The following is a 13,186-nucleotide window of genomic DNA, read 5'->3' on the forward strand; positions in this document are numbered from 1 at the left end:
TTTCCTCCCAGGAGATTCCAAGAGAGGCCCCACGGAGGCTTCTCCCAGCCTTTTCCGGGTCTGTTTCCTCCCAGGAGATTCCTAGAGAAGCCCCATGGAGGGTTCTCCCCGCCTTTTCAAGCCCTGTTTCCTCCCAGGAGATTCCAAGAGAGGCCCCATGGAGGCTTCTCCCCACCTTTTCTGGGTCTGTTTCCTCCCAGAAGATTCCTAGAGAGTCCCCATGGAGGCTTCTCCCCGCCTTTTCCGGCCCTGTTTCCTCCCAGGAGATTCCTAGAGAACTCTACCTAAAAATGGCAAGGTATGAAGATCTTTGATAGCATCTCGCACCAAAGGCCCATCTCTTTTCTCACAAAGATTCCAAAATTGCTTATACAGTGGTACTTCTACTTAAGAACTTAATTTGTTCGGTGACCAGGTTCTTAAGTAGAAGCATTTTTTCCCCATAGGAATCAATGTAAAAGCAAATAATGTGTGCAAACCCATTAGGAAAGAAATAAAAGCTCGGAATTTGGGTGGGAGGAGGAGGAGGAGGAAGAAGAGGAGGAGGACAGTTGCTGCTGAAGGAAGAAGGTGAGGGGAGGTGAATAAAAAAAACTTTAAGGCTTTAAAAAAAGAGAGACTCTGAGGCAGCGCTCAGAGAAAGGAAAATGCTCCATTTGCTCTGGGCTGCTCAGAGTGAAGGGAGCGCTTCTTTTCTCTGGGCGCTGGCAGAGGTTTATTCCCTCTCCAAGTGCCCAGAGAAAGGAAAATGCTCCGTTTGCTCTGGACTTCCAAAGCCTCCTTAAGCATCACTGAAAGGCTCATCTGGCAGCCCAGAAAAGCCCAAGATGGCCAGGATTAAAGGGGGGATGGCAGGAAACTGGACGGACCTTCGTGCCTCTTTCAAATTTCCTGGGAAATTTTTCCAGGCTCGAGTTCTTAAGTAGAAAATGGTTCTTAAGCAGAGGCAAAAAAATCTTGAACATCCGGTTCTTATCTAGAAAAGTTCATAAGTAGAGGCGTTCATAGGTAGAGGTACCGCTGCATGTATGTGTATGTCTGTATATTTTTAAAAAAGTAAGTAAAAATAGAAAAATAGAGATGGAAGGAGGGAGGAGGGAGAGAAACAGACATGAAGGTGAAGAAAGTGAGGGTGGGAAGGAGGGAGGGGAGGAGGGGAGAAGAGAGAGAGAGAAGAAGAGAGAGAAGGGAAGAGCTAACCTTTTGACCAGCTGGCAAAGAACAAAACAAACCCAGCAGTAGCCAAGAATAACTGGCTTGAGGCCATGCTAGTTAGATGGATGTCCAAAAATGCTGGATCAATAGTGCCGGCTTAATGTGCGTCAAAGTAAGTTCTGAAGACTTCAAAGCAGATGGATGTCTGAGGACGTCCTGGACTTCAGTAAACCCGTGTAAAACTAAGTGATGCAACAAGCCTAATGTGGTTTTCAGATTAATCCTTTCCCTGCGTTTGCAAAATAGACTAGATCCGAATCTCACCTAGAAGACGACCAACCGAGATCAAAACAAGCCACGTTTATGAGCATAGGGCCATGGCGGCAATGAGGTCCTTCCTCGACCTTGTTAATTGGGTTGTGCGAAACCCAGACCAGGGAAGCTTCCCTACGAGACTAGACTTTCAATCCTGGGCCTAGAAAGTTTAGAACTAAGACACCTTAAACAAGATCTAAGTATTGCCCACAAGATCATATGCTGCAACGTCCTGCCTGTCGGCGACTACTTCAGCTTCAACCACAACAACACAAGAGCACACAACAGATTTAAACTTAATATTAACCGCTCCAAACTTGACTGTAAAAAATATGACTTCAGTAACCGAGTTGTCGAAACGTGGAACTCATTACTGGACTCCATAGTGTCATCCCCAAACCCCCAACACTTTACCCTTAGATTATCTACGGTTGACCTATCCAGATTCCTAAGAGGTCAGTAAGGGGCGAGTACAAGTGCACTAGAGTGCCTTCCATCCCCTGTCCTATTGTTCTCCTATATCTCCTATACCTTTCTTCTATTCCTATACAGTGGTACCTCATCTTACGAACGCCTCTTCTAACTAACTTCTCAAGATACGAACCCGGTGTTTAAGATTTTTTTGCCTCTTCTTCTGAACTATTTTCACCTTACGAACCCAAGCAGCTGCTGCTGGGATAAAGGGGTTTCTTTCCTCCCCTTTTTTGAAGAAAGAAAAGGGAGGGGCTGCTTGGGGGAGGAAAATTTTTGCAGAGAACAACGTGCTTGCAAAGGCATGAAAGGGTGTCTTTTGAAGAAAGAAAAGGGAGGGGCAGCTTGGAGGAAAGATTTTGCAGAGAACAACGTGCTTGCAAAGGCACTGAAACGGTGTCTTTTTAAGAAAGAAAAGGGAGGAGGGAGGGGCAGCTTGGCGGAGGAAAAATTTTGCATTAACATCCACCCGCCCCCTTTAGCTGCTCCTCCCTGCCCTCTGTTCGCCTCCCTTCTAAAGTTTGGGATTTTCCTGAAGGATTTGCACACATTACTTGCTTTTACATTGATTCCTATGGGAAACATTGTTTCATCTTACGAACTTTTCACCTTACGAACCTCGTCCTGGAACCAATTAAGTTCGTATGATGAGGTACCACTGTATCTCTTCTTCTATTCTTTCATTGATATGTTCTATTACTATAACTTCTCTTCTATTCTTTCTTAGATATATTTTACTATGAGTATCTCCTCTATAACCTTCATCATGTATTTTACTATGTGTATATAGATATATACCCACTAAAACCCTCATTGTGTATTGGACAAAATAAATAAATAAATAAATAAATAAATAAATAAATAAATAAATAAATAAATAAATAAATAAATAAATAAAATAAAAATAAATAATCAGGCAGGCGTTAATTATCCTCTCTGCCTGCAGATTTCACGAATGAGCGAGAAAGAATGCCGTTGCATGCTGGAACGGTTGAGCACAGCTGAGAATCCCTATAGCTCAGGCCCACCACGGGTTGCAAATCTTGTAAGCGTTGACAGGCAGACAGCTCTAATACCTCCTCCCAAACTACCTGCATCTTCCAGGCTCTCAACCCCAAATATAAAACAAGATATATTTATATGAGATGGGCTTGTTCCCCTTGGCAAGCTGCAAGGCGATGGTGTGACAAATGCCCGCGCAGCAGAAACCCTCGTGAAATATACCGAGATCAGCGAGAAAACGCTGCTATAACTCAGCGAGGATGGGACAGGACAAGACCTCGGTGTGTAATGCCCAGGGGCATTTATCTGCTGGTTGAAAGGCTCTAACCTGGATTTTTTTAAAAAACTTTTTTATTTATTTTTATAACCAGCCGACTCGAATCCTCCAGAGATTTCAGAACGGCCCTCTTGATGTTTCAATATTGTCTTTGAAGTCTTGAAGGGCTCCTTCTGCTTGGCTGGTATGAATCAATAATTCAACCTGGTGGTTCATTTATCGGGTCTGTATCTCAAAAGAACCCTGGAGCTGCCTTTAATGGGTCCTTAAAGGGGGTCGCGATCGGGCTCTAGGGCCCACCCAGATTGATTCTTCCTGGATGTCAGCAATTCATCGTGGACCTCAGCCTCCAAAAACTCAGGAGATTGGCAGGAGGAAAGAGGTCTGAATGCATATTAGTTGTATGGGATGTTTTTTGGAGATACCTGTTCTCTCTTATCACCAACAGGAAATACAGTGTCTAAACTCAAGCTTGGCAACTTAAAGAAGTTTAGACTTCAACTCCCAGAATTCCCCAGCCAGCTCTTTCCAACAACAATTATTACAGCATCTGTACCGTTGTTTCCCCAGTTGAAATTCTGGGAATTTACAACAACAACAACAACAACAACAATAATTTATTAGATTTGTATGCCGCCCCTCTCCGAAGACTCGGGGCGGCTCACAACAACGGTAAAAACAATATTATACAGGCACAAATCTAATATTTTAAAAAACTAAAAACCCTATCATAATTAAAAACCAAACAGCACATACATACCAAACATAAATTATAATAAGCCTGGGGGGAAGGTGTCTCAGATCCCCCATGCCTGGCGGTATAGGTGGGTCTTAAGTAGTTTACGGAAGACAAGGAGGGTGGGAGCAGTTCTAATCTCCGGGGGGAGTTGATTCCAGAGGGCCGGGGCCGCCACAGAGAAGGCTCTTCCCCTGGGGCCCGCCAGATGACATTGTTTAGTCGACGGGACCCAGAGAAGGCCAACTCTGTGGGACCTTACGGATGCTGGGATTCGTGCGGTAGTAGGCGGTTATGATATAATGATAACAACAACAACAACAATACAGTGTTCCCTCGATTTTCGTGGGGGATGCGTTCCGAGACCGCCCGCGAAAGTCGAATTTCCGCGAAGTAGAGATGCGGAAGTAAATACACTATTTTTTGGCTATGAACAGTGTCACAAGCCTTCCCTTAACATTTTAAACCCCTAAATTACCATTTCCCATTCCCTTAGCAACCATTTAGATTATTTACTCACCATGTTTATTTATTAAAGTTTATTTTAAAAAGTATTTATTAAAGGCGGATGAAAGTTTGGTGATGACATATGACGTCATCGGGCGGGAAAAACTGTGGTATAGGGAAAATAACCATGAAATATTTTTTAATTTATATTTTTGAAAAACCGTGGTATAGACTTTTCGTGGTTTGAACCCGCGAAAATCGAGGGAACACTGTAATAAACAGAGTTGGAAGGGAACTTGGAGGTCTTCTAGTCCAACCCCCTGCTTAGACAGTAAACCCTACACTACTCCAGACAGATGGTTATCCAACATCTTCTTAAAAACTTCCAGTGTTGGAGCATTCACAACTTCTGGAGGCAAGCTGTTCCACGGATTAATGGTTCTAACTGTCAGGAAATTTCTCCTTAGTTCTAAGTTGTTTCTCTCCTTGTTCAGCTCCCACCCGTTTCTACTTGTTCTACTACCAGGTGCTTTGGAGAACAGGTTGACTCCTTCTTCTTTGGGGCAACCCCTGAGATATTGGAAGGCTGCTATCGTGTCTCCCCTGGTCCTTCTTTTCATCAAACTAGCCATGCCCAGTTCCTGTAACCGTTCTTCATAGGTTTTAGCCTCCAGTCCCCTAATCGTCTTTGTCGCTCTTCTCTGCACTTTTTCTAGAATCCCAACATCCCATTTGCATCGTGGCGACCAAAACTGAATGCAGGATTCCAAGTGTGGCCTCACCAAGGCCTTGTAAAGTGGTATTAACACTTCACATGATCTTGAATCTATCCCTCTGTTAATTTCCCCAATAGGAATTTTGAGAGTTGAAATCCAAACTTCTTACAATTGCCAAGGTTGAAAAAATCACTGATCTGCACCATAAATCCCAGCAACCGGTCAAGTCCCACAGAGTTGGCCTTCTCCAGGTCCCATCAACCAGACAATGTTGTCTGGCGGGGCTCAGGGGAAGAGCCTTTTCGGTGGTGGCCCTGACCCTCTGGAACCAGCTCCCCCCAGAGATTAGAATTGCCCCCACCTTCCTTGCCTTTCATAAACTCCTTAAAACCCACCTCTGCCTTCAGGCATGGGGGAATTGAGTCATCTCCCCCGGGCCTATATAATTTATGCATGGTATGTTTGTGTGTATATTTTGCTTTTTAATAAGGGGTTTTTAAGTGAGTTTTAATTATTAGATTTGTTATACATTGTTTTATTGTTGTTGTGAGCCGCCCCGAGTCTGCGGAGAGGGGCGGCATACAAATCTAATAATAATAATAATAATAATAATAATAATAATAATAATAATAATAATAATACAATGTCGTTTGGCGGGGCCCAGGGGAAGAGCCTTCTCTGGGGCGGCCCTGACCCTCTGGAACCAACTCCCCCCAGAGATTAGAACTGCCCCCACCCTCCTCGCCTTTCGTAAGCTCCTAAAAACCCACCTTTGCCGTCAGGCATGGGGGGACTGAGATATTCTTTCCCCCTAGGCCTTTACAATTTATGCATGGTATGTTTGTTTGTATGTATGGTTGGTTTTAGAAATAAGGTTCTTTTTAGCTGTTTTAGTATGGGATTTACATGCTGTTTTTATTCTGTTGTTAGCCGCCCCGAGTCTGCGGAGAGGGGCGGCATACAAATCCAATAAATAAATGAATGAATGAATGAATGAATGAATGAATGAATGAATAAATAAATAAATAAATAAAATAATAATAATAATAGATGGACAAATATAAAACTTGTCTAGGGCAGCGATGATTTAGCCCTGTCTGCTCGTGTAAGTAATGCAACACCTTAATTACCGTTGATTCCAAGAAGCAAGGCAGCCATTCATAAGGCTCAATAATTTACAAACCAATTCCCAGGAGGCACAGCTCTACATTATTCATAACTTTGCATCCAATTCTCTCCTAACGTGGAAGAATCCCTCCTGGAGAAGAGTCTCTCTCACACACACACACCCTTCTTCCAGATCTGCACTGATCCTTTGCCGCAGGTTAATCAAACCGAGGAAAGGTTTTCACCTAATTAGCAAGGCTATAAACCTTGTTCGTTGGCAGGCTAACGCATCTCTTGTAGAAAAACAGAATGACCTCAAGAGGCTGGCTAGGAAGATAATCGGTGGCCTTGGGGAAAATAAGATGATATAAAATGAAGGTTTAGGAAAGGAGATTCGAAGGAACCGGATATCCCTCTAGTCTAAATTTGCAGAAGCGAATTTAGGGTCACTTCTGTAAATATCTGAAAATTTATGCGTTTAAGAACACAAACAACTTTTGTTGTCTGTTGCCACAGGGGACACGAGTCCATTGAATGGGCTTTGAGGTTGCAGAGAATGAATCCTAGGAGAAACATCTCTGGAGGAAGATGTTTAGCAATGGAGGTAGTCCCCGACTTACGACTGTAATTAAGGATCAGAATTTCCACCGCTAAGCAAGGTGGTGATTAAATGAATAGAAACATAGATGGCAGAAAAAGACCTCATGGTCCATCTAGTCTGCCCTTATACCATTGTATTTTATCTTAGGATGGATCTATGTTTATCCCAGGCAGGTTTAAATTCAGTTCCTGTGGATTTACCAACCACGTCTGCTGGAAGGTTGTTCCAAGCATCTACTACTCTTTCCGTCAAATAATATTTCCTCATGTTACTTCTAATCTTTCCCCCAACTAACCTCAGATTGTGCCCCCTTATCCTTGTGTTTGCTTTCCTATTAAAAACACTTCTCTCGTGAACCTTATTTAACCCTTTAACATATTTAAGTCTTCGGAGAGGGGCGGCATACAAATCTAATACATTATTAAATTATTATTATTATTAAATGTTTCGATCATCTCCCCCCTTTCCCTTCTGTCCTCCAGACTATACAGATTGAGTTCATTGAGTCTTTCCTGATAAGTTTTATACTTATTATGATAACTTATTATGCTGATAACGTATTATGCTGTTAAGTTTTACGATAAGTTTTATGCTCTCTTGCCACTTATGGTTGGGGGTCACCACAACATGAGGAATGGCATTAGAAAGGTTGAGAACCAACATACCTCCCAGAGACCAATAAGAACACACAGAGTTGGCCTTCTGCAGGTCCCATCGACTAAACAATGCAGGCTGACAGGGCTGTGGGGCAGGGCCTTCTCTGTGGCTGCCCTGGCTCTATGGAACCAACTAACCCCCCCAATGTCCATACTGCTCCCACCCTGCTGGCCTTCCATAAGGCCACGAAGACCTTGCTCTGCCGGCAGGCCTGCGGGACCATGAATTGTACATCTTTCATGGCCAAGCTGTATGAATGGTGTGTATAATTAATAATAATAATAATAATAATAATAATAATAATAATTTTTTATTTTTTATTTTTTATTTTTTATTTTTTATTTTTTATTTTTTATTTTTTATTTTTCATTTTTATTTATTTATTTATTTATTTATTTATTTATTTATTTATTTATTTATTTATTTATTTATTTATTTATTTATTTATTTATTTATTTATTTATTTATTTATTTATATGCCGCCCCTCTCCAGAGACTCGGGGCGGCTAACAGCAATAATAATAATGATAATAATAATAATGATAATAATAATAATAATAATAATAATAATAATAATAATTGTATGCTGCCCCTCTCCAAGGACTCGGAGCGGCTCACAACAAGCAAAAACATCATATATAAATAAATCCAATATTAAAACAGTTTTAAAAACCCTTATTAAAAATGCAGGCAATTATGTCTCTTTTTATAATAAATGGGTTTTATTACGGGGGTTTAGTTTTGGATATTATATTCGACTTCTTTTATTGCTTGTTACCTTTTTGTATTGGTATTCCTATTTTGTAAAACGCCCTGAGTCCTTTGCGATTGGGTGGCATAAAAGTCGAATAAATCAATCGCGCTCAATTTCATGACCCCTTTTTTTTTTTGGTGCCATGGCTGTTGAAGGAAATCCCTGCAATTATCAAGCTAATCACTTAATTGGCATGTTAAGCCAATTAATCCAGCTTCCCTCGTTGACTTTGAAAATGATATATCACAAGATCCGGGGATGCTACAACCATTGTAAATAGATTTCAAAGATATTTCACCAGAAGAGCCCTTCACTCCTCCACTCGAAACAGAATATCCTATGAAAATAGACTAGCAATCCTGGGCCTAGAAAGCCTAGAACTACGGCGCCTAAAACACGATTTGAGTATTGCCCACAAGATCATATGTTGCAACGCCCTACCAGTCAATAACTACTTCAGCTTCAACCGCAACAACACAAGAGCATGCAACAGATTCAAACTTAATACGAACCGCTCCAAACTTGACTGTAAAAAATATTATTTCAACAATCGAGTTATCGAAGTGTGGAACTCACTACCGGACTCAATTGTGTCAACCCCTAACCCCCAACACTTCTCCCTTAGACTCTCCACGATTGACCTCTCCAGGTTCCTAAAAGGCCAGTAAGGGGCGTACATAAGTACACTGGTGTGTCTTTCGTCCCCTGTCCAATTGTCTTTCCTTTATCTCATATATCATGTATATTTTCTTCCTTTCATATATCTTCTCCTCTAAGTTCACTGTACCCTTATATATATTACTACATGTCTATTTTTCTTCCTATGTATTTGTGTATTGGACAAATGAATAAATGAATAAAATAAGAATAAATAAATAAAAATAGGTTTATTATTAATTTGGCTTCTATGCGGCCCAATCCCGAAGGATTGATGCTGGTTGCCAAGCACCCAAATTTTGATCAGGGGACCGGGGAGATGCTGTGATGCAGGCGGTAGGTTCTAACTTGCCTCACCACCAGCTTGCTCCCTCCTTGGCTGCGCGGCCGCGCAGTTGCGCACACAAATACAAAGTGCTGAAAATTCGCAAAAAATCCCACCTTACTCCCCCAAAAAATTCCAAAACAAGATGGTGGCACATGCGCAATGCTGGAAACTCAACTTCTGCACATGTGTAGAAGAAGAAAAACCCAGCAAAAATCCCCCCCAAAAAGGCAGTGTCCGTGGATCAGCACCAACAGAACCACTTTTGTGATGACATCACCAGCAGTTTGGTACCGGTTCTATAGAACTGGTGCGAACTGGGCGGAACCCACCTCTGCTGTGATGGTCGTACATCACTTTTTTCCAGTGTTGTCATAACTTCCAATGGTTGTTAAATGAATGTTTGTAAGTCAAGGACTACTTGTAGTTCAATAGGGGCCTGTCTGTAATCAGAAATCCTCAAACAAATTTATTTTATTCATTTATTAATTGGATTTGTATGTCACCCTTCTCTGAGGACTCGGGGTGGCTCACAACATATCAAAACAATATACATATCTAAAAAATCCAATTAATGTAGCTAAAAAACTTTAAAAACTCTAGTAACATTTCAAATAATTCATTCCCATCACACCGCAAGACATACTACACTCGTCGGTCAGGGGGCTTAGGGTCTAATGGTTCCAAGCCTGGCGGCACAGATAGGTCTTTAAACTTTTACGGAAGGCGAGGAGAGTGGGGGCAGTGCAAATTTCTGGGGGGGGGAGCTGATTCTAGAGAAACGGGGCCACCACAGAGAAGGCTCTTCCTCTAGGTCCTTCCAAGCGACATTGTCTATTTGACGGGATCTGGAGAAGGCCGACTCTGTGGGATCTAACCAGTCGCTGGGACTCACGCTGGAGATATGATTTTCAGCAGAGATCTTGCTCTGGATCAACTGCCTCACGCAACAAATAGTTGACTACCCGATGTATGCCTGTGTGACACTGGGAAAGACTAATGGCTCTACTTACTGTCTTCGTGAGTCTGCAGTAGCTGTGGCGGGCTGGGTGGCCCATCGCCCGGGGTGGTGAAGCAAAGGATCGAGGTGTAGTAAGCCGTAAATTTCTTCAGGTTGGTTATGTATCCTCTATGGACGCCATGAAAATCCGGAGGAATGGTGACGGCGGTCTTAACATCTGGAGCATCAACTGGCCATGCCAAGAGCTAGAAGGTGGAGGAATGGTGGAATAAGAAGAGATGACATTCTTATATTTAATATTTTTATTGATTTTTTAAAAAATATGAACACACACGCAACATAAAACAGGTGCTTTGTGAATAGTGCCCACCACTAGAGAAGCATTCACACCCCACCATCAGATCGGGGGTGTTTCTTGTATATACCATGTTAGTACAAGGTACATGGGTGTTAGGGTTTGCCATTGTAAACTACCTATAGTAGTCTCTTGTATTTTCACTTTAAATATTTTGGGCTGATTCACCATAAGAGGGCATCAGTACTCCTTCCCTCAATGATGCTTTAATACTCATTCATTTTTGCTTTGCCTTGAGGGGGGAGTGTATTTGCTTAGTGCTTATTACATTGTATGGCTTAGTACTTGTTATGGATTGTTTCTGGTTTGTATATATGTAAGTAGTACTTGTTAAGCATAACTAAGTCTGTGTCTTTATTTCTTTGGCTTTACCACACATCCACACTCTGCTCAGTGTATGTCAAAGGTCTCCTAGCCTAGCTCTGCCGAGACATACCAACATACCATTTTAACTCAAGAGCAAAGTATCTGTTTACATATTATAGAGTGATTCCAATTTATTCCTTGTAGCTTGGTCTCGGATTCTACTTGCCATATATTGTCTTACCTTGTCCCATCATCCCATAAGGTGTCGCAAATCAGTTTCATTAACTGAATTCATCCTTTTATCCATAATCTCAAATTGAATGTGGTCCACCATGTACCGGTAACAATTTTGCATTGTCCATTTTGCCTTGATATTTGAAAAGTGTTCGGAAACTTCAGATCGTGCAGAATGCAGCTGCGAGAGCAGTCATGGGCTTCCCCAGGAATGCCCATGTTACACCAACACTCTGCAGTCTGCATTGGTTGCCGATCAGTTTCCGGTCACAATTCAAAGTGTTGGTTATGACCTATAAAGCCCTTCATGGCATCGGACCAGAATATCTCCGAGACCGCCTTCTGCCGCACGAATCCCAGCGACCGATTAGGTCCCACAGAGTGGGCCTTCTCCGGGTCCCGTCAACTAAACAATGTCGGTTGGCGGGCCCCAGGGGAAGAGCCTTCTCTGTGGCGGCCCTGACTCTCTGGAACCAGCTCCCCCCAAAGATTAGAACTGCCCCTACCCTCCTTGCCTTTCGTAAACTTCTCAAAACCCACCTTTGTCGTCAGGCATGGGGGGAACTGAGATATTTCCCCCGGGCCCATATAATTTATGTATGGTATGTTTATATGTATGTCTTTTTAATAATGGGGTTTTTAAATATTTTAAATTGTAAATTATTAGATTTGTCATGAACTGTTTTATTGTATTGTGAGCCGTCCCGAGTCTACGGAGAGGGGCGGCATACAAATCTAATAAATAAATTAAATAAATTAATTAATTAACCCTGCCTCGTAAGAACAGCTCCCTCCATTTCTCGGATACCTGGAGTAAAAATCTCTCTTGTTCGCCTCTGGATTAAAATCTCTTCCACGGGGAATTCTATCAAGCTACTTAATAAGCTTGCTCCAAGACACGATGAACTACCATTGGCAGATTTACAAAGAACGGAAGACAAATGGGAGCTGGGCTGCCCACAACCCACTTTGATTTAACGGTGATTGATCTGTTTTTCCTTCACTGTGTTGTCTGCAACTGGGCCAGGCCACCGAGAGGACCTGCAGTGGACAAATCTGGACAGAGAAACACCATCTCTCGCAACCACAACACTAGGCTTGTGACCAAAATGTGATGCCCTCCAGGTTGCAAGCTTCTCAGCTAAGCATGCAAAGGGTAGCTTAATCCATTGGGGCAGGTGTAGTCCTACCTTGGTGACTTTAAAGCCTGTGGGCTTGAACTCCCAAGCTAGAAACCGGGTGATGGTGAGTTTAAGTTCTGCTTTAGGCATGAAAGGTAACTGGGTGACTTTGGGCCAATCACCAGGAGATGGTGAGTTATAGTCCTGCTTTAGACATGAAAGTCAGCTGGGTGACTTTGGGCCAATCACCAGGAGATGGTGAGTTATAGTCCTGCTTTAGACATGAAAGTCAGCTGGGTGACTTTGGGCCAATCACCAGGAGATGGTGAGTTATAGTCCTGCTTTAGACATGAAAGTCAGCTGGGTGACTTTGGGCCAATCACCAGGAGATGGTGAGTTATAGTCCTGCTTTAGACATGAAAGGTAACTGGGTGACTTTGGGCCAATCACCAGGAGATGGTGAGTTATAGTCCTGCTTTAGACATGAAAGTCAGCTGGGTGACTTTGGGCCAATCACCAGGAGATGGTGAGTTATAGTCCTGCTTTAGACATGAAAGGTAACTGGGTGAATTTGGGCCAATCACCAGGAGACGGTGAGTTATAGTCCTGCTTTAGACATGAAAGGTAACTGGGTGACTTTGGGCCAATCACCAGGAGACGGTGAGTTATAGTCCTGCTTTAGGCATGAAAGGTAACTGGGTGACTTTGGGCCAATCACCAGGAGACGGTGAGTTATAGTCCTGCTTTAGGCATGAAAGGTAACTGGGTGACTTTGGGCCAATCACCAGGAGACGGTGAGTTATAGTCCTGCTTTAGACATGAAAGGGAACTGGGTGACTTTGGGCCAATCACCAGGAGATGGTGAGTTATAGTCCTGCGTTAGGCATGAAAGGTAACTGGGTGACTTTGGGCCAATCACCAGGAGACGGTGAGTTATAGTCCTGCTTTAGGCATGAAAGGTAACTGGGTGACTTTGGGCCAATCACCAG

General features: G+C 42.7%; 1 protein-coding gene across 4 annotated transcripts in view; it reads right to left on the reverse strand.

Annotated features, from left to right (window-relative positions):
* SDK1 (sidekick cell adhesion molecule 1) overlaps window positions 1–13,186 on the reverse strand; it is a 601,127-nt gene that overhangs the window by 192,158 nt on the left and 395,783 nt on the right. For all 4 annotated transcript variants that reach the window (XM_070761314.1, XM_070761317.1, XM_070761313.1 and 1 more), the window contains exon 19: window positions 10,234–10,426. In XM_070761314.1, the coding sequence (XP_070617415.1) occupies window positions 10,234–10,426 (193 nt within the window). The remainder of the gene's footprint in view (window positions 1–10,233; window positions 10,427–13,186) is intronic.

Source organism: Erythrolamprus reginae, chromosome 9 (assembly GCF_031021105.1).
Source record: "Erythrolamprus reginae isolate rEryReg1 chromosome 9, rEryReg1.hap1, whole genome shotgun sequence".
Lineage (NCBI taxonomy): Eukaryota > Metazoa > Chordata > Lepidosauria > Squamata > Dipsadidae > Erythrolamprus > Erythrolamprus reginae.